Raw genomic sequence first — 27431 nt, 5'->3', positions numbered from 1 at the left:
AGTAAAAAGAATACATACAGTTGGCATCAGACAGAATGATATTTGGACTCTTTCCTCCCAGTTCCAATGTGACTTTCTTCAGGTTACTGCTGCCTGCTGCCTGTTGGATCAGATGACCCACCTGACAGAAAAATCAATTTGGAGATGAAACAAGATTATACAAAAAATCATTAAATGAAAAAAATATTTTTTACCTGCAACATGTGAACCCATTAAACCCTTCTCCTTTACTCTACACCAAAATAAATCTTAGCTGATGGGTACAAAACCTTCCTAAAGAAACTGATTCAAGTTGATTCTTGTTAGGAGGCAGAATAAGACTAACCTCAAATACCTTTACTGAAAATATTCTCTGCTTCCCAAACAAATTAACAGCAACCTGTTTTACAGGCCTACTCACCACTCTGCCTCTGCATGGATATCCATGTGTGTTCAAATACATGCTGAAAATATAAAAGTACAACTCACCTATGACCCATTTACTGTGATTTTGTAGAAAGTGAAAGACAAAAGGAGCTCCACCCATTGACCTGAGTCATTTCATCTTTGGCCATTAAGACCAGCTGTGTGACTAGTTTAGGGTGAAATCTCTTATCCAAATAAAGACAACACTTACACAGCAGAGGGATTTATTTAAACACACACTGGAAAGTGTTGGATCAATCCATGCTTTCAATGTTGAGGAGGTGATTTGTAGAGCTTTTAAAGAGGACATGTCATGCAAAATTCACTTGCCATCTATTATGTTTTGTTTCCATGATGTCACCACATTTGGTGTGGAATTGCTAAACAAGGTCATTGACTTCCAGCTAATCAGTTTTGTGAATCTGCCATTTTTTTTCCTTTGCAGTGATTTTATACTCCAACTTCAGCTATGCAGCATTGAGCCTTCTCACAGTGCTGTGTGCTAGCTTTAGCTGCCTCCTGCAGTTTCGTGCTCTTCATTCTGTTGCTCTAAGTCAGGCTCTGCCTTCAACAAGTATGGATGCTGGATGGTTGTTGACATCTTTCATAAGCTTTGATAAGCAGAAATATGATTGTCTACCTCCAGAGAAACTTTTTATCCCAAACTACAAAATGGCTGAATGGGATGGAGTGGAATGTTCTGCGACCCTCTTTAACAGGGGTTAAAGAGGGTCTAAGGAGATACAATAACCAGGAATTCAGTCCAAAGCATTGAAGTTCTACTTGTAAAGCTTTTGCTGATTCATATATATGTAATTGATTTTTTTTTGTTTTGTTATTGGGGCATGCCATTAGCAATTCGTACCGCTGCGTGTACCCCCACAAAAGTGGTATCAAATCGTGCGGCTCGATGCCGAGTCGTTCGGACTGCTTTTTCCATTAAAACTGACTGGGTGTCTCATAAAGATAGATAAGTCTGACACACACAGGGCACTTTCATCACTATAGCAACAGAATGCAGAGAGGGAGAACTGCTGGGGTTTGGACTACAAAGACTCTGTAGTTCTAAATATGACGGAACACTTTAATACAGAGGGCAGAGCAGAAGGTCAGAACTACAACATGGCGGAACACTCAATTATTACAGAGGAGGCCTGAGCTGGCAGTTAGAACTACTTCCTGTTTTGGGCATTATACAGGTGGATTAACCAAACCAGTTACACATTGGATTAGTGTGGTTATGAAAATTAAGTTTACTGAAAGTTTCAAAATAAAACTCTGAAAATTGCACTGACAAAAGTGCATCGCCGTAGGCGATGCAAAAATGAAAATCTTTTTTTTATGTTTTTTTTCTCAGGATAGTGAACTGCCTTGCGCAGCAAGGCAGTTCATTAACATTAGCATTTCATGGTTGTCTCAAAGATTGAAATCCTTCCCCAGCTTTCTGTCTCACACACACAGCAATTGGCTGAGGGCCAATCGCTAGAGCAACAGAATCCAAAGAAAGGCAAATCTGCTGGTTTGGACTACAAACCAGCAGCCATAACTGCCATAACTGTAGTTCTATCTATGGCCAAGACTCAGTTAAAACAGAGGCCTGAGCAGCATGTCAGAACTACAACATGGCGGAACACTCAGTTATTACAGAGGAGGAGTTGGCTGGTATTATAAACTACTTGTGCTTTGAGCATTATATAACTGATTTAACCTGATCACTATTACACATGAAATTAGTGTGGCAATTTCAAATGAAGCTTATTGAAGATTTTCAAAATAAAAGCCTTGACAATTTTTACATCATGTAATTGCTCTTTTTACATACATTTCTGAAAAAGTTCTGAGCTCAGCGCACACCATTTTTCTCTCATCACTGCAATTACTGTGAATGAGCTACAGATATGAATCGCGGTACTAAATGAGACGACAAATAGCCCTCTCATACGCTTCAAACGGTTTTCGAATACGTATCACGGTTCCCGAATGGAAAGGAGTTGTTCGAACAGCTTTTTGGAGTGAAACTGGCTGGCTCAAACACATAGAATTGTTTCTCCCCCTGTCTGGAGAAACACAGGGGGAGGCTTGGTCACTATAGCAACAGAACACAGACAAAAGCCAAACTGCTCCTTAGGACTACAAAAACGCCATCTTTGTAGTTCTAAACACGATGGAACACTTTACTACAGAGGCCTGAGCAGAAGGTCGGAAGGTCAACATGGTGGAACCCTCAATCATTACAAAGGAGGGCTGAGCTGGCAGTTAAGAAGTAAATAATGGTGGAACTCTGACTTATTACAGAAAGAAGGTGAGCAGAATGTTATAACTACAGACAGGGCAGAATGTTCTGGGCATTATATATAAACTGTTTAACCCAACCACTGTTAGATATGGGATTAGTGTGGCCATTTAAAATGAAGCTTACTGAAAATTTCAAAATAAAAGCCTGAATATTCCTCTCAGGCCTTTATTATGTTTTTCTCTCAGGTTAGTGCAGAGAGAACTACAGATTTAAATCGCGGTTCCATCGGAGACAAGAAATTGCCCTCTTATATGCTTCAAAAAGTTTTCGGATTGCTCTTATGGATGCTGAACAGTAAGCCGCTTTGATCAGAAAAACTAACTGCTTCAAACAGTTAGAATTCTGTCTCTCCCTGTGTGTCTCACTAACATGATAGTTGAGCTGCTCTTTAGAACTACAATGACTGAAGGTCAGAACTACAACATGGCGGAACTCTCAGATACCACAGATTAGGGCTGAACTGGCATTTAGAACTACTTGCTGTTTTGGGCATTATATAGTTGGATTAACCCAACCACTGTTACACATTTTATTGCTGTGGTCAATTAAAATGAAGCTTAATGAAAATTTCAAAATAAAAGCCTTGATATTTTTCACATCAGCTTTGGGCTTTATGTGAAATGTTTAAACAAACTACTGTTACACATTGAATTGGTGTGGTGGTTAAAATGAAGCCTACTGAAAGTTTCAAAATAAAAGTCTGCATATTCCTCTCATGGTAGTGCAACGCTGTAGGCGTTGCAATAATATTAAGCTTTTTTCGCATTTTTTTTCCTCAGGATAGTGAACTGCCTTGCGCAGCAAGGCAGTTCATTAACATTAGCACAAGTTTAGCATTTTACTGCCCCCACTAGTGCACTGCCTTGCGCAGCAAGGCAGTGCATTAGCATTAGCATTAGCCTTTTCCCTAAAGGTAGCTATTAGATAATTTTCTTACTTATTAGCGATGTTCAGTATACTGAATGGAGTAAATCAATGACAGAAAACATGCTAGTGATGCCACACATCCTACATGAATATTAGTCTTCACGCTAATATTAGCATTTTGGCTTATGCATTAATTTCAACATACTGAATGGTACAGGTACAGTTTAGTCAACATGTTTCTGACTCACCACAGGTTATTGACTACATTGCAGCTTTCTTTAGCATTAATGCTAATTTTTTGCATCAGAAGGCTTGATTAAAAAGCGACGGGCACACTTTGGCATGCCCCTCAAAATTTCTGCGGAATTTTCTAGTTTTCTTTTAGTGTTTCCTCATTTAGCTGGGAGTTGTTTGTTTTTTAACTGACGTTTTGATTTGAAAAGAGTTTTTTTTTTGGAAGTCAGAGTTGCTAAGCAATCTATATAAACATCTGACAGTATCTGACTGTTGTCTGTTTAAGATATAGTGCAGAGAATGAGCAAACATACAAGTCGCAGTTCAGTGAAGACAACTAAAGGGTGGTTCAACTAAGGTCCAAGCAATTAGTTAAATAGCACTCGGTTGATGAGGGAACAAGGTGGGTGTTTTATCGAGAATATTGTATTTATTGAACATAATTTTTGTATTTTGATATAAAACGATGTTAATGTTTGATTAACTGTCAAACTGTTAAAACAGTTGAAATACATTTTGGTTAATTTGTAGTATAGAAATATAGGTTAATTAAATACACGTGATGTAGATGTAATGTTGCATAAAGTAGGTTTTTTTTTTAGTTAAAAGAAAAGTTTAGAACCTCTAAGAACTTCTAATGGTGTTTTGTTTGTGCATTTGTAGTTCTTACGGTGTGTTCACACATAAAGGCTGTTAAATAAAGAGGAGTGAACCATCAGTTAAAGAGAACATCTTTTCGACCGGGACACTACAGTAAGAACTTGATCCTCCAGGAGTAACAGCTTCACCTCCGGGAGAAGTAAGAGCGTGACCCAAGTTGAGAAGAGCTTCACTCTGAACTAAGAAGTTGTTCGACCCACTCTCAGCATCAAGCATGGAAGCATCTGATCAGGAAATAAAGTACATCAAAGACCTACAAGTCAACGATGAAGAGGATGCTCAAAGTTCTGTTCGTCAAAGGAGGCCTACAGAAAAAATGCGAGCGTATCAGGAGGAAGAAACTCACAAAAAGGAAAAACGTCTTCTTAAAGTTTATGATCAATGGAAGAGGCAAGTACACACAACAAGAGAACAATTGAAAGGAGACATAACAAACAGTCAAATTGCTTCACTCATGGACATCTTAGAAAGAGAAAGAGATAATGTCATAAAGTTATACACAGAAATAAGGGAAATCATTACTCCCTGTAGTGACACAAGGCGACTTATAGATGCATGCGAAGCAGTCACCAATGACATTATCAGAATTGCATATGAAAGACTCTCAGGCATAGATAACTATGACAGTAAGAAAGTGAAGACACGTCTACGTGAACTTCTTGATCCAGACTATTCTCAATCCATTTATAGTTCTTCCATCACACACTCAAGTAAACATTCAGCTGCCAATAATTCAAACTCTACAAGGTCAGTAGTAGATGTAAAGAGAGCAGAAGCTGCTGCAGAGTTAGCTGCCAAGGAGGCAGAGTATGAAGTTTTATTAGAAGAAGAAAAACAAAGAGAAAAGATTCAACTTTTGGAGGAAAGACAGAGAAAGGAGTTAGAATCTCAAAAACGTGAGTTAGAGAGATTAAAGTCTGAAAGGGAGTTAAAGGCTGCACGAGCTAGATTAATAACCTATGACCAGGAGATAAAGAGCGAGAGCAGTGTTCATGTTGACTGTACTAGAGCAACTCAAAAGGCTTCTATAGTTTCTGTTCCCATTCAGGTCCCTAACAGCAACGTTGTGTCCACCTCACTTTTACAAACAGATGTCCTTTATTTAGCCCAAGCATTACAGGACAGTGTCACCATGAACAGACTGCCAATGTCTGAACCCTCCACGTTCACAGGCGATCCAATAGACTTCATCGAGTGGAAAGCTTCATTTACTGCACTCATTGATAAAAAGAACATATCACCTACAGACAAGTTACACTACTTAAAGAAATATGTAGGAGGTTCAGCTCGACAAACGCTTGATGGCATCTTCTACAGAAACGACAGTGATGCCTATCAGGATGTGTGGGAACGCCTCAATCAAAGGTATGGACATCCTTTTATTGTACAGAGAGCGTACAGAGAAAGACTAACAAAATGGCCAAAGATACAAATAAATGACTCAATAGGATTTAGAGCATTTGCTGATTTCATTCAAACATGTTATGAAGCTATACCACACATAGAAGGTTTAAGCATTCTCAACGATTGTGAAGAAAACCAAAAACTTGTTCAAAAATTACCGAACTGGGCAGCTGCAAGGTGGAATCGTCAGGCTACTCTGTACATGAAAGAAAATGGGAAGTTTCCAAGTTTAAAGCACTTCACTGAGTTCATGTCCACCGAAGCTGAGGTTGTGTGCAACCCAATTACGTCATTTCAGGCTCTTCACTCAACAGACTCAATAAAATAACCAGCAAAGTTATCCAGAAAGAAAAAAGGCCCACATCCAGTGTTCTCCATACGCAAGTGGTAACAAAGACAGAAAGCACAAAACAAAGGTCAAATGTTAAACCAACATGCATGCTCTGTCAAGACAATGGACACAAACTTCACAGTTGCCCGCAGTTCAAAGACAAACCACTCGAGGAACGAAGGAAATACGTAAAAGACAAAAGACTTTACTATGGGTGTCTTAAACCCAGACACGGTGCAAAGGACTGTCGTTACAGACATGTATGTGAAATATGCAAGAAAAAACATCCTACCTGTCTACATGACTTTGACTATGACAACGACAAATCACAGACAAGCCAATTTCAAATGAGCACGGAACAGACTGCAACAACTCTGTCTCTCAATGCAAGAACCAATGAACAATGTATAAGCACCTCTATGATCGTACCAGTATGGGTTTCTTCAGAGCATCAACCAAGTGAAGAAAAGCTTGTTTATGCACTCTTGGATACTCAAAGCGATACAGTGTTCATTGACCGTGATGTGTCTAACGATTTCAAAGCTAAAGCAACCCCAATAAGGTTAAAACTTACTACAATGCTTGGTAAGGACGCAGTTGTGCCAAGCGAGCGTGTCTCAGGTCTAAAGGTGAGAGGATACAACTCTTCAGACATAATTGAACTCCCTCCTGCTTACACTAAAGACTGTATACCAGTTAACCGCTCTCACATTCCTTCCTGTGAAATGGCAAGGCAATGGGATCATCTCAAGGTAATAGTAAATAAGATCCCCCCCACAGCTAGAATGTGAAGTTGGGCTGCTAATTGGCTACAACTGTTCCAAGGCATTAGCTCCAAAGCAGGTCATCTTAGGAAATGAAAGTGAATCCTATGCTGTCCGCACAGCATTGGGCTGGAGTATTGTAGGCCCCACTTCATCTCACAGTAACTCTTTTAGCATATCTGCTGTGTGCCACAGAGCCACAATCAAGGAGCTTCCTTTAATAACTCCTGCTAACGCACTCAAGGTTCTCGAGTCTGACTTTAAAGATGATAACAAGGATAACAAATCAGTGTCTCAAGATGACATTCTCTTTCTGAATATGCTAGAGCAAAACATTTATAAAAACTATGAAGGACATTATGAAATGCCACTTCCGTTTAAGGAAAGACCTCTGTTGCCAGACAATAAAAAAATGGCCATGGTACGACTTCAAAGCCTCAAAAACAAACTGTCAAAAGACCAAAGATACAAGGAACATTATGTAAAGTTTATGGACGAAGTCATAGAGAAGGGTGAGGCAGAGGAAGTTCACAATGAAGCGAAAGAAGGAGAAAGGTGGTATATTCCTCACCACGGAATATATCATACTCAAAAACCAGACAAACTCAGAGTAGTCTTTGACGCCTCGTCTAAATACAAAGGAAACAGTCTCAATGATCATTTAATGTCAGGCCCAGATTTGCTGAACAATCTAATTGGTGTTCTAATGAGATTTCGACGACATCGAGTTGCATTACTATGCGACATTGAAAAAATGTTCCATCAGTTTTATGTACACGAAGCAGACAGAGACTATTTAAGATTTTTATGGTGGAAAAATGGCAACTTAGACACGGAACCCCAAGAGTTTCGAATGAAGGTACATCTCTTCGGAGCCACATCTTCACCAGGATGTGCAAATTATGGACTAAAACATCTTGCAAATGAAAACAAGACTCAGTTTCCCCTTGCATCTCAGTTCATAATGAAAGATTTCTATGTGGATGATGGTGTAACAAGTACTACAAGCATCAAGGAAGCTATTAAGCTCATCCAGGAAACTCGGACACTTTGTGCTTCAGGTGGCCTCAGACTCCACAAGTTTGTGAGTAATGACAAAACAGTGTTAGAAAGCATTCCACCATCTGAACGGGCCTCTCCACAGCAAGCATGTGACCTAGCGTTTAATGACTCTAAGCTTGAAAAAGCGCTAGGTATTAACTGGCACATCGACTCAGACACTTTACGGTTTCGCTTTCGCCCCAACAATCAACCTGATACAAGGCGTGGCATTCTATCTATAGTTGCATCTTTGTACGACCCGTTAGGATTCATCTCCCCCTTTGTGCTCACAGGTAAAAGAGTGCTTCAAGAGACATGCAAACGAAGTACAAGCTGGGACGATTTTCTTCCCAGTGAATTAAAGCCAATGTGGAATAAATGGAAGGAAGACTTAAGAAACTTGGAAAAAATAACAATACCACGCTGTTATGTGCCTAAAGACTTTGGCCAAATAGTAAAAATTGAGTTACATCACTTTTCTGATGCCAGTTTATATGGTTATGGTCAGTGTTCGTATTTAAGATATATAAACGAAAATGCTAAGGTACATTGTGTTTTGGTTACAGCAAAGACCAGAGTTGCTCCTATTAAAGCAGGGGTGTCAAACTCAATTTCACCGAGGGTCACTTCAGCATATTGGCCACACTCAACGGGCCACATTGACGGTACAAATCAGGAGTGCATCCCTGCTAAAACACACCCCAGACAAAAGGTTGACTTCCCTCATTCAGTTCTGTAGAGGCTTATAATGAGTCAATGATCCAGGTGAGTTAGAGAAAGAATGCATCTAAAGTTGCAGATGGTAGCTCTGGAAAATTAGACTTGGGCACCCCTAGCATTAATGTATAAAAATACAATGTTAAAAATAATTTAAACACCTCATATAGTTAAATAACTGATTTAATGTATTGGCGTTTTAAATATTACATTTGAGTTTCCATGGATGTAAAATTACTGCTCAGTTTAAAAATTACAATATTTTTAAACTGAGCAGTTTAACATCTGTCCATTTCGGAGAAGCGAAACCACGCAAATAAATAAATAAATAAAATCCTGGTAAAAGGGCACACCGGACCGCGCAGGGTAAAACACTCACAGAGTTCAGTTGGTCTGTTTGGATCAGACAGATCCAACTGACTGATGAATTAGTGCAGATTTTTCTGCAGATGGGAACCAGGAGGAAGTTGTTCAGACCCCAGCGGGTGAAGTGATGCTAATTTAAGTAAATTCGCTGAATTTAATTTATTAAAAGTTACTGGGGCCTCAGTCAGTGGTTTTTGTCACTATGAGAAAAATGTAGATGCATTTATCGGTTTAATTTGTGATGGGATCTGGATTCACGGTGAATATTAACTAAACCGCATAAAATGCGACTAAATAGCCGATGTTAATATGATTGCAATTTCAAGGATAAAAATAGTATATGATCGATTTTTTATGTTGTCGGTTAAGATAACGGATAACAAAAAAAGTCTAGCGCGACCTGCCGCCCTGACACCAACTCACACATCTTCATTCAGTCTTACTTGTAAATCGATTTTTCTTTTCTTGGAAGTTTTGATGTTAGCTTGTCGATGTCTCAGTTTTATTCGCTGGGAAAATCAATAAGCAGCTTGAGGTGACTCTGCTGTTCTCTAGTGGCGAGAAGCCATAATGTTGGCTGGTAACAATCGGAATGCATTGTGGGAGATGTAGTTTGTAGTCAATTCGTGCTCAAAACCTATTTTAAGTCAATCATCGGCCTATAAAATGCTGAGGCGGGCCACATAAAATGACATGGCGGGCCACATGTGGCCCGCGGGCCTTGAGTTTGACACGTGTATTAAAGTAACAACAATACCCAGACTCTAACTGACAGCCGCTGTGATCTCCATAACTGCGAGCAACGTAATAAAGGATGAGCTGGGATTGATACAGATTGATGAATATTTCTGGACAGACTCTAAAGTAGTTTTGGGCTACATCAATAATGAGGCACGCCGTTTTCATACCTTTGTTTCAAATCGAGTCCAAAGGATAAGGCTCAACAGCACACCTCAGCAGTGGAGATATGTCTCTTCTGAACAAAACCCAGCAGATATTGCCTCCCGAGGCTCAAGTGCAAGTGAGCTCATTTCATCTAACTGGTTCAAAGGGCCACAGTTTCTGTGGGACAAAGAAATTCCTCCATCTGCGAAGATAGACGTAAACTTGCCACTTGGAGATCCAGAAGTTAAAAGGGCACAAGCACTGAACACCTTCAAAACAGAAAAAAAGAGTTTGGCAGACAAGTTAAAGTTTTCTTCTTGGTACAAAGCTACCCAAGCCATTGCTAGACTGATTCGTTGTGCCAAAGGAGATAAAACAACGAGTCATAGCACAATACAAGAAAGGCAAAACGCTCAAAGTGTTATTCTAAAGGACGTACAAGTAAAAGAATACGCAAATGAAATAAGGATGCTGAAACATGGAAAGGCTCTTCCTCATAAAAACAAACTTTCAAATGGACACTTTTCTCGATAGTGATGGACTCCTTAAGGTGGGAGGAAGGTTAAAGGATGCTTCTTTCTCTTCCTCACTGAAACATCCAATAATAGTTCCAAAAGGTCACCATGTCACTCAGCTTCTAATTGCTCATTTCCACGATAAAGTGCAACATCAAGGGAAAGGACTGACCATTAATGAGATCAGATCAAATGGAATTTGGATTCCTGGCATCAACAAAGCTGTAGCACAGTTTAAACACCAATGTGTAAAGTGTCGCAGACTCAGAAGAGGAATAGAACAATAGAAAATGTCTGATCTACCAACAACACGTTTAGAGCCATCCCCACCGTTTACATTCTGTGGAATGGATTGTTTTGGCCCTTTTATAACCAAACAAGCTCGAAAGGTGCATAAACGTTATGGATTACTTCTTACTTGTCTATGTTGTAGAGCGATACACATAGAAATGTTAGACGACTTAACGACAGACGCGTTTATCAACGCGCTCCGTTGTTTTATAGCCATAAGAGGAACAGTCAGTGAGATAAGGTGTGATCAAGGAAGCAACTTTGTTGGAGCTAAAAATGAACTGCAGAAAGCTTTAAAACAATTGGACTCAAACCGCATTACCACATTTCTGGCAGAGAAGCAGTGTGATTTCAAGATGCATACTCCTCATTCAAGCCACACTGGAGGCGTATGGGAAAGACAAATGAGGACTGTTCGAAGTATTCTACGCTCAACAGCTTCACTTTCTTCAGACAGGATGGACGATGCATCTTTAAGGACATTCTTTTATGAAGCAATGCTGATTGTGAACAGCAGACCTCTTACAGTGGATAACCTCAGTGACCCAAACAGTCCCGATCCATTGACTCCAAATCACTTGCTCACTATGAAGTCAAAGATAGCCCTGCCTCCTCCAGGTAAATTCATCAAAGAAGACATTTATGCACGGAAAAGGTGGCGGCGGGTGCAATATCTAGCAGAGCAGTTTTGGTCACGTTGGAAAAGGAGTATCTATCTAACATCGCAACAAGGCAGAAATGGCACACTCCAAGAAGAAACTTGAAGGTCGGAGATATTGTCATGGAAAAGATGGATGACTTACCATGAATGGAGATTAGCATGTGTGATAAGCACAGTAACTGATAAAGACGGACTTGTAAGAAAGGTGAAGATTCGTTTTGGAGAATGGAAGATGGAGAAAGGACAATGTTCCAGCAAAGCTTCTATAGTGGAACGTCCAGTGCAGAAACTGGTTCTACTATTAGAGACTGACTCTAAGAAATCATTATCACTGCACTTGTTAAGTTCTAATGATTTGGTGGGAGTGTAAAAGCTTTTGCTGATTCATATATATGTAATTGAATTTTTTTTGTTTTGTTATTTTCTTTTAGTGTTTCCTCATTTAGCTGGGAGTTGTTTGTTGTTTTTTAACTGACGTTTTGATTTGAAAAGAGTTTTTTTTTTTTTTTTTTGGAAGTCAGAGTTGCTAAGCAATCTATATAAACATCTGACAGTATCTGACTGTTGTCTGTTTAAGATATAGTGCAGAGAATGAGCAAACATACAAGTCGCAGTTCAGTGAAGACAACTAAAGGGTGGTTCAACTAAGGTCCAAGCAATTAGTTAAATAGCACTCGGTTGATGAGGGAACAAGGTGGGTGTTTTATCGAGAATATTGTATTTATTGAACATAATTTTTGTATTTTGATATAAAACGATGTTAATGTTTGATTAACTGTCAAACTGTTAAAACAGTTGAAATACATTTTGGTTAATTTGTAGTATAGAAATATAGGTTAATTAAATACACGTGATGTAGATTTAATGTTGCATAAAGTAGGTTTTTTTTTTAGTTAAAAGAAAAGTTTAGAACCTCTAAGAACTGCTAATGGTGTTTTGTTTGTGCATTTGTAGTTCTTACGGTGTGTTCACACATAAAGGCTGTTAAATAAAGAGGAGTGAACCATCAGTTAAAGAGAACATCTTTTCGACTGGGACGCTACACTACTTTATATGGACAATAAGTGAATGACTAACATGAAATGTGAAAAGGAAGGATTTAAAAGCATTATATTTCCACTTTAATTTGTTTATCCCAGCATTGTGTCCTTATTTACGATTGCATATACTTGTTCCAACTTCACCCGTTTTATAAACAGTCAGTAAACCTGGGTTGATCTACCAACTCAATCAGCTTCATCATGCCACCAATGAAAATCCTCAATGCTGTAGGTTAGTCAGGTCAGATACTACAAAGAAAACCTATATGTGCTGGGCTGGTGTCACAGCATATGCCTTTGGTGTAATTCAGCTTAAGTAGAAGAAACAAAATAATCTAAAAAGAAAAAAAGTGCAAATACAGAAGCCAGGGGTGGAGAGTAAATTAGGACTTAGCCCATGCATAAGCAGCAGCCATTATGTGGAGGTCTCCTTATTGAGGAAAGTCTGTCTATAAGCAAAATTGTTCAAGTCAGCTGCCAGATGTGAACTTTTCTACCTAAGGCTATGCACCTGAGGATAGGACTGGACTTTCATTAGATCTAGATGTGAACAGAACCTTCTGACATATTTACCTCTGTGGACCCAGTAAAGGCCACCTTGTCAACATCCATGTGGCTGGCAATGGCTGCACCAGCTGTTGGTCCCATTCCAGGCAAGATATTGACCACGCCTTCAGGAAATCCAACCTGAACACAAAGGTTCAACATAACACAAATCCAAATAACCACTTGCATTTTTATTTCCAGCACAGGAGAGAGAGAGAAAAAAAAGTCTTGGTCTTTAGTAGGTCTGCATGAGGTGCCATGTTCCCATGTTCTTTCCTCTCCTAATTTGTGCTTCCTAAACTCAGTAACTTTTAGCGTTTTGTCATTTCTACATGGTGTAAGACTCTGTCTAACTGACTAAATATTGCATTAGTATTGAAAATGTAAGTTTAAAACTCTTGGAATATATTAGCCAACAAATACGGCACTCCAAACAGTCCTTTGTGATATTAATATTGCAATGACACCATTCACAATGTTGTGCAGCCTTAGTCTTTAGGTCGTGTTCAGGTAGAGGTGACTGTAAAACAATAAAACGTGGAATACCTCTTTAATAAGACTGGCCACATAGAGTGCTGTGAGTGGTGTTTGTTCAGCAACTTTCATCACGACAGTATTACCAGTTGCTAAGGCTGGCCCAAGTTTCCAGGCCTGCATCACCAGAGGGAAGTTCCACTGCAGCAAAGAAGAAAAATACAGAGTGCATTATAGTATTGTTACCTTTTGTCTCGTGCCAGAACTTCACTGCTGCCAACACAATGCTGCAATCATAAGAGTCTTTGCAGACAGCACCTAATTACTTTACTGACATTCTTATTGGTACCTTTACAGCTCAATGAAACAAAATGTCATCTCAACTGGAAAATGACTCCATTAAAATCACCCACTATCCACCTGAATCTCCTTAGTGTGCGAGAGGAAAATAAAGGATTTGATGTTCATTTCAGAAAGATGTTAAGATGGTACAGGGCAGAAGGAAAAAAACATGTCGTATCAGATGTATACTACAGGAAGAATTCACATGACAACATTTTACCCTTCAAGTACATTTCTGTTAACAGGACAGAGTTCATTTAGTTATAGGTTAAAAAAGGACCACGACTGAATACAAATGTATTAAATAATTGGAAAAGACTTGGTATTGACCATTTCAGCGGATCTCTAAATGAAGAAACTGGTCACATACATTGTTCAGGGGTGATGTTGATAGACTCTTTCACGCCAAACACCTTCAAAGTTCTCAGGGTTCTTTCTATGTACTGGGATCTTCAGTTCAGTTTTTCATTAGGATACAAGTCAGGTGCTTTACCATCCTAACAGTTTTTCTCTGAGACCATTGCAGAGTTTTCTTGACTATGCATTTTGAACAAGTTCCCCCCTCCCCGAGTCTTATCAAGAATGTCCTGGAAAATTTCTCTATTCATCCTTATTTCTGTCATAAGTAGTTTTCCAGTTCCATCTGCTGTAAAACAACCCACATTGTCTTGCTCAATCATATAAACTTAATTTTTGACATGGCATTTATAGGATATTGAAACAATCTTCCTCTGAATATGTTGTGCCCAAAGACACCCACAACGCTTGGTTGTTAGAGCAGGTGTACAGTGTACAGTCCTCAAAGTGGCTGCCACAGAAAGGATTGTGGGTCATAGGCCATTTCAGGCCTCTTGTTTCTCTACCCTTTTTCCTGTTTGATGTTCAATAGACGCCATAGTGCCCAACATAAGTAGTGTTCTTTCCACTTGTTTTTTCAAGAAGTCAAAAGGGTAGTGAAATATACATAATATTGGAAAATATTGGTGATTAGCCATAACATTAATATCGGCCCAAATTTTCATATCAATGCATCCCTAGTTTTAAATACACATAAATAAATTATATAAAACATACATACAGGTATTATCTGTCCACAGACTCCAACAGGTTCATGTCTGGTATAGGTGAAGTAATCTCCATCAACAGGGATGGTCTTCCCCTCCCACTTGTCTGCCCAACCTGCATAGTACCTAAACACAGCAAATACTCCAATGCAGTATATACCATATGGTGCAACACAGATTTTGTCAGGATTTTTTTGAGTGTTTGTGCAAATTTTACTTCCACAGCTGACATCCGATTTAAAACAAACACTCAAAATGACCCAAAATGTCAGCTTTCGTACTATGGAATCCTTCATAGAACACACTACACAGAGCAATTATGTTCCAAATAGATTTTTCACAAACAGACATGTCCAAACTTCAGCAGAGATTTTGTTTGATGACTGTCTATATGCTCTGTGACACAGTCTGCCCAACTTTTGACTAAAAAAGTCTAAAGCCTACATGGAACACACATCTGCGCCCGACTTTGCCTTCTCAGTGAAATCACAAGTGGATTAGGAAACAGATCTTTATTACAAAGAAAAGATGACTTAAAGGTGCAGTGTTATGAGTTTCCCTGGCACATTTTGTTATAAAATGGTGCTGTCAAGTAACTATGTTAGCTTCAGTTGTTAGTTTAAAAAAAAGCTGTATATATAAACTCTAACATAAATGAAATTTTACTTTGTAATTTAACACCTTGAATTTGGGCCTCTGTCTCTTTAAAAGCTCCTGCTCTTCCTGAAACCTGGCCATCAGGAAGTCATCACAACATGGCTCCTCGATTAACCCTCTAACAACTTTATCAGATTTGCACTGAAATGTAGCTGGTATGAGATCAGCAGACACACAGTTCCACTAGGAGACTGCTGTGGGAATTTCAGTTATCAAAGAATGAGAGTCTGTTTCAATAATTAGAGAAAGATCAATCTTTGCGTTTATGTTTCTTTATTTAAAAGGGAAAAAAATGTTCAAAGATCTGTCTCACTGAACACGGTCAGCAGAAGAGCCCTGAACAACACAATGCATTATTATATAGTCACAGCAAAACAAAGGCAAACCCAAAGTCTGAACTTATCTCCATGAGGTTTTGTCCTCATGCAGCCGTCGCTCACCTCATTGGACGGAATGATTTTTCAGTTAGACTTTTCATTTGAAACAAACATCATGTATGGCAGGAAATGAGAGCTGATGAGGATTCCTACAGAAACTTCTAGTTCTTCTTTATCAGTAACTCATAGCTGCAGGGTCTCTCACACTTGCACAGTAACAGATCAATGAAAAAAAAAACATTCATACACATAACACTATGAATTCAAATTTGTGTAAAGTTAAAATGAAATAAAGAAATAAAGTTAAGTAAGTTTAAAATTAAATTTTCTATTACATAACTGACTAGTCTGAAGGAGCTGTATCGGCGGGTCGTGGGGAAAGCTGCTCTGTGAGGCAGAAGCTCTGATGCTTGGAGCTGCACCTCCAAAGTGCAGTTGAGATGTTAAAGGTTTTATGATCAAGTAACTAAGTTACAATAACAATCAAGTTACGATTACAATGAAACCAAAGCAGCTTTAAAATGTCCAGTCTTAAAAATAAATACATTTTAAAAAACAACTCATTGTTTGGGGGCTTCTTACCTGAGACATTTCACAACCAAGGGTAAATCAGCCAGATAGGCGATGACATACGGCTTCCCGTTGTCCAAGGTTTCCAGTTCCTGAGGCAAGAACATAGTTTCACATACAAAGGTGGCTTTTGTTGAGTAGAAGTTCACTATCTAAATGCTTTAATAAAATTTAAGTAACTGGTTGGCAACAATGTCAGTTTCTGATCAACATACTGACTTAGTGTTCAATATGGTCCTCTCATTTTCTTAGAATGAAACTGGAACCATTTTCAAATGCAAATGGTGGATATTTTAGTATTGAACCCAATTCTTGTTCAAGTGCGAGAAAAAAAAAATCAAAACTATTTACCCACAATTAAAATTCAACACTAAACTGAATTCTGCCTTCTGCTTAAAACACCTTCATAAGACATTTTAGAGAGCCTATTTTCTAATAGTCACATCTGTATAGATTACATTTTCTTAAAACTAATTTGGTAAAAACAAAACAAAGAGGCTGCTAACTGATCTGACGTTGGCATCACTGTGTTGGCATTGTGATTTTAGGATTTATGACTTTAGTCTTAGCAAAAACAGATTACATCCAGAGAAACTGTAATATGACATATCAGATTATTTCTATACTAGTAGAACAACAACTTCAATCTATGAGACTGAGCCGGTTTGTTGTAGACCCTTATGCCAATTTCATACATATTCAAAATCTAAATTAATGAAAAGAAATGTAAGCATGTTATTTACTGTACTGGACTACTAAAAGTAAGAACTTGCCAGACATTTGTTCAAATGCTGTTTGACTGTTGCAACATTAAATATGAACTCACAGCGAGGTAGGCAGAATCTCTTTCAACAGCGTCGGCTAATTTGTAAAGAAGCCTGCCCCGATCAGATGCATCCATACGGCGCCATGGTGAGCCCAGCCTGAAGGCGTTATGTGCGGCCTTCACTGCCTTATCTACATCTGCCTGAAAAAGGAGAAGCAGTTAAATTTTACCACAAGACTTGAGGTATTGTTTAACAATAAAACACAGAAGGCAAAAAACAGTTTGTGCAGTGACACTTTCTGCTTTCTGCCAGGAAACAGCAGGATGACAAGAACCCCAGAAAACTTTCTCTAAAGGTCTTCCCCTGATCTGAAACCCGAGTTGCAGATCCTGCTGCCTTGGCAGATCTGAGGCTTTTGGGATACATGGTTTGTTCAGCAAGTTCTGGGTCCTCTCCCAGTTGGACATGCTTGGGAAACCTCCAAAGGGGGCATCCTGATCACCAGCCTCAACTGACTCTTGTGGATGCAGAGAAGCAGCAGCTCTGCTATAAGCTCCTCATCCCATCTCTGAGGCCGAGTCCAGTCACCCTGCAGAGGAAGCTCATCCTAGCTGGCTTAATATTTTCTGCATTTTTAACGGCATCTAATTCAAAAGGACAAATGAAAAGCAAACATTGTAACTCATGCTAAGTGCATCTTCTTCCTGTCATTTACCTTATCAGCCTCTGCTACCTGGCAGATGATTTCTCCAGTGGATGGATTGATTGTAGGAAAGGTTTTCCCACTCACAGCTTCCTGCCATTCGTTGTTAATAAACAGCTGAAACACAATACACCATTTAGAGAGATTTCAACTTAATTCTCTGATAATATTTCAATAAATACAAACTAAGTCTACAAAAACAAGAAAATTAAAGCTTTCACATCTTCCATAGGAATAGTTTTCTCAAATATTACTTGATTACATATCCTGTTGGCAGTGTTGTGGTACTCGAAGTTGGTCTTGGTCTTAAGACTGGTCTTAAGACCATTTTCTGATGGTCTCGGTCTCGTCTCGGACTCGACCGCATTTGGTCTCGGTCTTGTCTCGGGCTCTGAGGACTCGGTATTTTATTTCAAGACCAGTCAAGACCGCAATTGTGAAAATATCACTAAACGTACAGCACACTATCTAGTTTATTTGTTAACATCTTTGTTTTCAGTGGATGCAAAACGCACCGATTAAAATCCAAGCAACTACGTGTTTCTTTTACTCCCCCCTCCCTCCCCACCTTTCACTCTCCCTCCTCCTCCCCTCCCCACCGTTCACTTGCGCGCGGCGCTCCAGGACATGCGCAGTGGTTTTCTCTCAGCGGCAGAAAATGTTTGTCTAATCGTCAGTAATGGAATATCGCTGCATAAATAGTAAGACATCTGATGGCCACAGCTAACTCAGCAGCGCTTCACTTTCACAGACGGTGGGGACAACGTCTAACTTTTTTCGTCACTTAGAAAAGTAGCTCAAAGAAGGTAAGCTCCGTTAACGTGATGTTATCAAAGCTAGCTGCAGAGACACATAAGCATTGTGATGAAAAATGTTATCACTCACTGTGCTGAATTATTGTGCGGAGATGTTGACTGACTTGTCGCATATATGGGACAACGCTATGTCCAAAAGTCTGTAATATAGTGAGGTGACATTCAGAAACAGTCGATTCTTCTCCACGGCTCTTTACTTATTAGATAGGACTGGAGTGTCGCTCACTGAGAGCCGTTGTTCTATCAGATAGCCATACGCTGTCAGGATACCATAACATGCATTAAGCATTAAGAAATCCGACCGTCAGAGGAGTTGTCAGTTCACCATACGCAGCAAGTTATGATGAACATAAGTCATTAAATTGTTTTCAATGATAACTATATAGATATACATGTGTTGTCATGGTTTCAAAGTGTATTTAAAGCAAGGTCTGGCTGCAGCTGGAGTCAGCTACAACACACGCCCGTGTAAAACTCACTTAACCGCTAAGTCAGGATGTCATACAACTGTTAATAATAAAGTGTATGACGATCTACGTCATGATTCTATGTTGTTGATTAAATGAAATCTTATGGTAATGACGTGTCTGACAGATATAGCCGGTGTTCTATCAGATAGCCATACGCTGTCAGAATAGCATACATGCAGTGAGTACCATGCCAGCGCATGCGCATTAAGTCCGACCGTCAGTGTAGTTGTCAGTATACGCAACAAGTTATGACGAAAATAAGTAATTAAATTGTTTATAATATGACATAATGTGATAACTAGATGGATATACATGCGTTGTCGTGGTTTCAAAGTGTGTTTAAAGCAGGTCTGGCTGCAGCTGGATGCCATACAACTGTTAATAACCAAGTGTATGATGATCTACGTTATGATTCTATGTTGCTGATTAAATAAAATCATATGGTAATGACAGCGTATGCATATCTGAGCTAAGCGTACAACTATCTGACAACGTATGCTGACCTGACAGAACACCCGTTCTTTGTTCTTGTAATGCTCTGTGTACACTGCATCATTATTTAATTTTATTATGTACGTCAATATTTAAATTAACAAATAACTAAAACACAAGAACGAAAGAGCACGCAGAGCATGCACATTGCTCTTTGATTGTTTTTGTTCAAAGTGGCAGCAGTAATGTCTGCCATGGTGTCAGACTACCTGGCTTCATGTACTGGGATAGAGAGTGAAAACAGTCACGGTGAGCGCCTTCTGTTTGGTTACTTCTTGCTTGTTGCTCCTTGGTCAGTGTTCATGGTTGAGCGTTATTTACCATCAGGGCATTGCCTCAATTGCTATATTTAATGGTGCAGACAGTGGTGGTTTCTGACATGAGCAATATGGGCAAATGCCCAGGGCGTTATGTTTTTAGGGATGGCACGAGACCATCACACTTTTTAGCATATAAATGGAATATTTAATATTGGTAAAATGTATTAAGTATTTAATATCTAGGTGTTTTATGGTAATATGGATCTTTCAGATTATTTTGAGAAGCAATTTCGATCATATTTTACATTTTATTGTGTCATGTAGCGCGGGCCGCTGGTCTTGGTCTTTACTCGGTCTCGGACCCCAAAAGTCTTGGTCTTGTCTCGGTCTCGGGTTAGGTGGTCTTGAACATAACACTGCCTGTTGGTCAATGTTCTTTTGTATAGTAATCTGCAGGTCACTGAATCCATCCAAAGCAACAGATTTCAATTTTTCTCCCTTGATGTGAATAATGTAGATTTGTTTAACTTTGTTTGCAGGCTTTTATATTTTAATTCTGTGTTAAGCAGCAGTCGTTTTCTCAGTGAGAGTTGAGCCTGTAGTTGCACTCAGAGCAGCTCATGATGGATTTGTTTCCAGCAGCAGTCAAGCCTTTCCAGGACCGTCGTCTTCAGCTCTACTTACCTGATAGATTTTCTTTGTTTCAGAAAAACTGCTTTTAGAATCTGCTAAGAGTTGCAGGCTCAAAGTAGCAGTCGTTTGATGTTAATAATAAAGTATTATTATTATTATAACCTGCTACTTTAATAGTGGCCTGTATTAAAGCAATGCCTGCTACTTTATATTAAAGTATCTCCTTATATTAAAGAGCCTGCTACCATACATCTGCATAAAAACATAATTATTACTGTTAATATAAAATACCAGTGTATTTGGAAATCGTTTGGTTCTTGTTATTGTATAAAATCAAGTTACCAAAGATGAAACATCAGGTAAAATAATGTTTCACCCCACTTCCTTTGCCAGGGTCATTCCACTCCAGTAATGCTCCCAAATGTCCCACACTCATTTGGAGTGAAGACAGGCCCAGTGGTTTCCAAAACTGCTTATGAGCCTTCTTTATGTTTATAATGAAAACACTCTCCTAAACCTTGAGATTTTTAAGTGGAGAAGACAACAGTTCCTCCTGTGAGGAATGTTCCATGGGAGCAGGGACCTCCGCTAGTTAGGTGTTAGGTTAGTTTCTGAGGTACAGTATTTATATAACTTCTGCTCAGTGTCCACTCAGTGAGGGTGGAGTTTGCCCACAGGAACAGAAAAGCTTCCTGTCAAAAGCTGTATGAACACCTGCTTTCTCGCAGTTTTCTAGTGAAGTAAAGAGAATAGTGAGAAAGTGGGCTTGTGTGTGTGCGTGTGCACCTGTGTGTGCGCGTGCGCATGTATGCACACGTTGAAATATGTCTCATAGTTGCAAAGAAACAAATAGAATTGGATTTTTTTTAACCCTTTTTACCCTTCCAAATTGATACAAACAGTATCTATGTGATATGTAGACACAGGGGAGAAGGGGGGAGCAAATGCGTAACATGAACCGTTTTTAATTTACATGTAGAGTGTACCCATTAAGACAAATAGAAAAAGTTTCATGCAGAAAAAATACTTTCAACTATTTTTAAAATTTCTTTAAACTTTAAAACGGGTCAATTTGACCCATAACATAACAGGAGGATTAAGAAACAGAGATGTGGACGGAGGCGTCCATCTGTTTCACTGCCCAGCCCGCAGCACCATGCCCTGCTGTGAATCAACATGGCTGGACAGACGAGAAGTCTTTCTACAGTCTAGTCCTAATACTCAAAATGCACCCTAAGTCCCTCTATGAAGTGTTGACTCAAAGTGCACAGGTTACAAGCATGCAAAAATTTGAGAATTGGGACAGTATGCCCCTGTGTCGTAACTTTGACATCTAAAATGGCGGAACTGGTCACTGTCTAGGGATTCATTCTGCTCAAAAGTACTACAAAACTAAACAACAACAAAACAATGGATTTTAAATGTGCAGTAAAGGTAGTTTTGCTTTCCAAAGTCATCGCTGGAGATATTAAATTGTTCAAATGTCTGGAGTTTGTTATAACTTGTTGAATACAGAGCAAAAATTTATGTAATCACACATGCTCAGTAGAGTGAAATAAAAATCTTTTCAATAACTTTACATTTGAAAAGCGATTTTCCCCCCTTAGGCGACAAATGCAGCTTGCTCTGTGAACATTGTCATAAATGGCAAAAAAAACAACACATGCACATTAAAATGTACTAATATTTAATTTAACAATCTGACATTTGACTAATTAGAGACATAATTACATATTCAGCTGTTATGTGAAAAAAATACTCTCTTATGTGGCTAAAAGTTAGTTTGGCTAAAAGTTAATCGGCCGATTTCCGTGAAAAAGTGTATGATCGGTGATCGCGGATCACGGTCTCTTGTTGCCGATCTCACTTCGCAGCCTGCATGTACAGCTATCTCCTCTTTCCTTCACACTGCGCAGGCGCGCAGCAACAAATCCTAAGCGATGTGGCGAGGAAATATAAGAGAGTGAATAGGAAAGTTTGCGTGTTCCGCCGAAGAAATACCTCGGGAGTGAAGCACGTCAAAATGCATCAACACAACGAATCTAATATGACGTTTAAAAAACAAACATTTGACGGAGTTTGGCTACATCGAGGCTCAATGCTGGCAAAAAAGATAGCAGGTAAAGCAGGTAAAGCAGGTAAAGCAGCGCACAGCTACCAATACTCACCCGGAATAGCATCACGGTGAGAAAGCTAAACAAATAACCCCAAAAATTATTTAACTCAATGAACTAGTAGGACGCTGGTTCTGCTCCAGCTGTTGGACTGCCGCTTAGTGCTACATTTCACAGACTGTCACACCGAACGTCTGCGTAAAACTGCTGCACGCAACTTAAACAAAGAAAAAAACATTTTACATATTGTTGTTGTGCAACACCCTCCTTCCCCCTTCTCTCTCTCTCCCTACTTCCCCTTCTGAGAGGAGGGAGATGTGCTCTCCAGCTCTCCATCTAACGGGTCCGAGAAGCCTCTAAACTCGTGAGTATTACTACAGATGAGAATATAGAGGGCATTCTGTTTAAGCTGGGCGCGAGAAAGACTAGCCTGGCTTCTGACGACCTCCATCCAGATGTCCCACCCTTTTTCACCCTGTGAATTCGCCAGATCGAGCAGCTAGCTAGCTTCACAGAGCACACCTGTTAACGGTCGCTCTCTCTTTATTGTGTTGCACACTCGAACAAAAGTGGTGTTGAGAAATGCGGTGGTTGTAAATTTCCTATACTTCTTTTTTTCTGAACATTCAAAACACATTCATCGATCCGTGCGTTACACTATTCGCTATCTTTTCTTCTTCTTCGAAACTTAGGACCCTTCCGACCCGAGGCTGCCCTAAGCGCCTGTTCGAAACTGATCACTGTCCAAACTTGTGTCACTCTCAGTCCGAATAGCTACCCACATACACGTGTTTATTCCGCTAAACATGGACAATGAAACAGTGCTTTTTAATAAAACAAAACATTCATAGGAATAGAGAATAGACTCATATTTTAATGGAAGGGGGGAGGGGGCTCATTGATACAAAGTCCTCAGCAACTGATCCCTAACACTCTCCCCCTCAAAATAAATGTCGTCCCGACATAGTGGCATTTCTGGAGAACTGAGTCTTCAGCCGGTATGGAGACAGGTTTGGAAGACAGTCTCTTGGTACACTTTCCTGTATGAAACAGTTCTTAACATGGCATCTATCCCCCCTTCATGTCATGTTGAACAATAGACATTACTGGCCAGGTAATATCTATAAAGTCACTCTGCCATCTCTGCAGGTTGTGTGTATCAGACTGTAAAGTTTGACTTTCAGTTCCTGCTCCATAACCCTTCATTTAGACCCACTTATGCTATCATGTGCTTAACATATATCAGTCTAAATCAACTTAACATAGCGGTCCAAATTCCAGATGTGCACTACTCAGCTATCAATATACTTAAAGCTTATGATTCTAATCCCCTCTGTCCTGTGTAGTTACCTAACCTGAACATATAACTGAACATTGTGACCTAACCACACTATGAACTTAACATTACTTGTGCCTAACCATAAATGTTGGCTGGCCTAACTTGTTGTATGAGTGTTTTGGGTGGATGTCGTTGTTTAGAAGGATACTGTCTTGAAACAGGTTCCAGCCCTCTCTTGTCCGTTTCATCCGATGACACTGCCTCGGCGGTGTCTTGCTCGTCTGCTTCATCAGATGACGCTGCTTCCACAGGATCTTGTCTATCTGCTTTATCAGATGACGTGTGCTCCTCTGCCGCCATTTCTTCTTCCTCTCTGTACACTCCTCCTTCCCACTCCACCTCTGGTTCTGCACCCACTTGAGCATCCTCTGCACCTCTACTCAGCTGATCTTCAACGTGTTCGGGTTGTACTTTTGGATGGGTGATGAACCTCCAGTTATCTTCGTCATCAGAGCTGCTATCACCATTCTTGTCAACACATTCTTTCTGCTGTCTTCTGTTTCTACTCTGCTGTTGACTTTTCTTGTCCATCATGTTTTTCACATCTTTCTCTGTTTCAGGTGTCAGAAAATCACAAGGCAATAGTAAGTTTCTGTGCAAAACTCTGACCTTCCCTGTGCCTTTCTCCGGATGTACTGCATAAACAGGACTGTCCTTGTGTTTCCTTTCAGTGACTACATAGACCTTGTCTTCCCAGTACGACCTGAGTTTTCCTGGTCCCCCTCACTCCCTGAAATTCTGCACTAAGACCCTAGATCCTGGCTGCAATTCCACTCCATGAATTCTCCGGTCGTACCCCATCTTTGCTCTGCTCCGCTCCTTATGTGCTGTCTCAGATGCCAACTTATAAGCTTCTTGCATCCTTTTTCTCCACTTACTGGCATAATCACTGTGGGAGGTGCTCTGATCAGTTGGAGTTAACCCAAACATCATGTCCACTGGCAGCCGAGGACTCCTGCCATACAGAAGGTAATAAGGTGCATATCCAGTTGCTTCGCTACGCGTACAATTATACGCATGCACCACTTTGGGCAGGGAGCTCTTCCAATCTGACTTTTCTTTTACTGTCAGGTTTCTCAGCATTGAAAGAAGAGTTCGATTAAATCTTTCTGCTTGCCCATTTCCAGCTGCATGGTAGGGAGTTGTACGGAAGCCTTGGATTCCACAATACTTTTCCAGCTTAGAAAACAGCTTGTTTTTGAATTCTTTGCCCTGATCATGATGAAGTTTAGCTGGAAATCTGAACTTTAGGGCAAAGTCTCCGAAGATCTTTTCTTCAGCAGTTTTTGCCGACTTATTTGTGCATGCATACGCTTGAGCAAAGTGTGTAAAGTGGTCTATGACAACAAGAATGTATTCATATCCTCCTTTACAACGCTCCAAATGAAGGAAGTCAATGGATACCATCTCGAATGGGTGAGTGGTAACAATATTGACCAGTGGTGCTCTTGTTATCCTGTTTGGATGCTTCCGCTTCAGGCAACTACAAACCTTTGTCAAATAGTGTTCCACATCCCTTTTCATATATGGCCAGTAAAATCAGTCACGGATTAAGTTCAATGTTCTCTCCACACCAAGGTGTCCCATTTCCTCATGCAGTTCTTTATATATCAGCTGGTGGAACACCTTGGGCAGCACAAGTTGAACTCGATTGGAGGACTTCCTAAGAAGGATCCCATCTTTATTGACACACAGTTTGTTTCTTTCTCTAGCAAATACAGAGATGCCGTCATGCCAATTTCTTATGGCATGCCGGGGCCATTGTTTTCTCATCACAAACTCACGCACCTTTCCAATCATCAAATCCTCTTCCTGTGCTTTTCTGAGGTCCTCTGGTGGTATTTTGGCCACTGTTGGTGTTATGTGTTCCTGTTCTTCATCATTGCAGGCTGACATGACTTCAGGACACAACCACGGCTCTTGATCATGGGATGTTAGCTGGACTGATTGTGTGACAGAGGAAATTACCTCTGGCTCCATCTCCTGGACGCATGTCCGCATGTACTCCTCCATATCCAGGAGCATCCTTGACAACCCGTCTGCATCCCCATTCACTTTCCCCGGTCGATACTTGATGGAGAAGTTAAAGTCTGCTAGTTCAGCTATCCAGCGGTGTGTGGTGGCATTTAGCTTGGCTGATGTTAAAACGTAGGTTAAAGGGTTATTGTCCGTATAGATAACAAAAGAGGGTGCATAATAAATCGTTCACAGATCGCCCACTTCATTGCTAAGAACTAACTTTCCAGAATGGAGGTGGTAAGTCTTTTCTGGTGAAGTTAGTGTTCTTGACCCATAACCTATGACCACATGTTTGCCTTGCTGTTTCTGGTACAACACTGCACCGAGGCCTTCTTGAGAGGCATCACAGTGCAATACAAATGGTTTCTCAAAGTCAGGGTAACCTAATAGTGGAGGAGACAGTAAATCCTCCAACAGCTGGCAGAGAACATCCTTATGACGCTTTGTTCATTCGATTGGATGGCTTGAGGGAAGCTGGTCTGAGGTTTTGTGCCTTCCCTTGTTTGTTTTTGACCCTCCTCCTTTCACTACCTTTCCAGGTTTCTTTTCTGTACACAACAGGCTGTACAGGGACTTAGCAGTGCGCAAGAAGTTGGGAATATATGGACGATAGTATGATAGGAAGCCCAACATTTTCCTCAAATCACCCACTGTTTTTGTTATGCGGTCTTTGAGTGCTTGTACTGGTGTGATCTCAGCAGGATCCATGCAGTAGCCATCCTTGGACACAATCTTTCCCAGAAACTTCACCTTATCTTTGAATATTTCACATTTTCTTGGCGTTAATTTCACTCCATGAGTCTGATAACGACGCAGCACCTCTCTCATGTCGCATAGATGATTCTCAAACGACTGGCTGTGGACCAGATTCTCATCCAAATATGGCTGAGATGTTTCATCCCTAAGACCTGCGAGGCACTCCTCCATACTGCGCTGGAACTCTGCTGGAGCCGAGGACAGGCCAAAGGGAATCCTGATCCACTCATATAACCCCCAAGGTGTTATGAATGCGGTCAGTGGTCTGCTACTCTCCTCCAGGAAACCCTGATGGTATGCCTTGCCCTGGTCCAAGACAGAGAACCATGCACTTCCACTCAGGTTATTAAGCATATCCTGCACTCGAGGGATGGAATGACGATCCGGAATAGATTTCCGGTTCAGCTCACGATAATCCACGCACAAGCGGAGGCTCCCATCTTTCTTGCCCACACAAACTATGGGTGATGAATGTGGAGATCTAGATTTTTGAATCCAACCTCTGTTCAGTAGGTCTTCCAGATATTCCTTCACCTCCTTAAGAAGCGGTTTGGGG

The 27431-nt window shown here is 40.2% G+C and overlaps 1 protein-coding gene across 2 annotated transcripts in view; it reads right to left on the bottom strand.

Moving 5' to 3' along the window:
- LOC106913261 (aldehyde dehydrogenase, mitochondrial-like) overlaps window positions 1-27431 on the bottom strand; it is a 65165-nt gene that overhangs the window by 17150 nt on the left and 20584 nt on the right. For both annotated transcript variants that reach the window (XM_088013807.1, XM_088013806.1), the window contains exons 2-8: window positions 17990-18094; window positions 17334-17474; window positions 16520-16599; window positions 14918-15029; window positions 13570-13698; window positions 13051-13164; window positions 19-121 (exon numbers count right to left, since the gene is read on the bottom strand). In XM_088013807.1, the coding sequence (XP_087869933.1) occupies window positions 19-121; window positions 13051-13164; window positions 13570-13698; window positions 14918-15029; window positions 16520-16599; window positions 17334-17474; window positions 17990-18094 (784 nt within the window). The remainder of the gene's footprint in view (window positions 1-18; window positions 122-13050; window positions 13165-13569; window positions 13699-14917; window positions 15030-16519; window positions 16600-17333; window positions 17475-17989; window positions 18095-27431) is intronic.

The sequence above is a fragment of the Poecilia mexicana genome, unplaced genomic scaffold (assembly GCF_051168715.1).
Source record: "Poecilia mexicana isolate PSO_F unplaced genomic scaffold, ASM5116871v1 scaffold_16, whole genome shotgun sequence".
NCBI lineage: Eukaryota > Metazoa > Chordata > Actinopteri > Cyprinodontiformes > Poeciliidae > Poecilia > Poecilia mexicana.
Note: the sequence above shows the minus strand (reverse complement) of the source record. Positions and strands in the feature narration are given on the sequence as shown.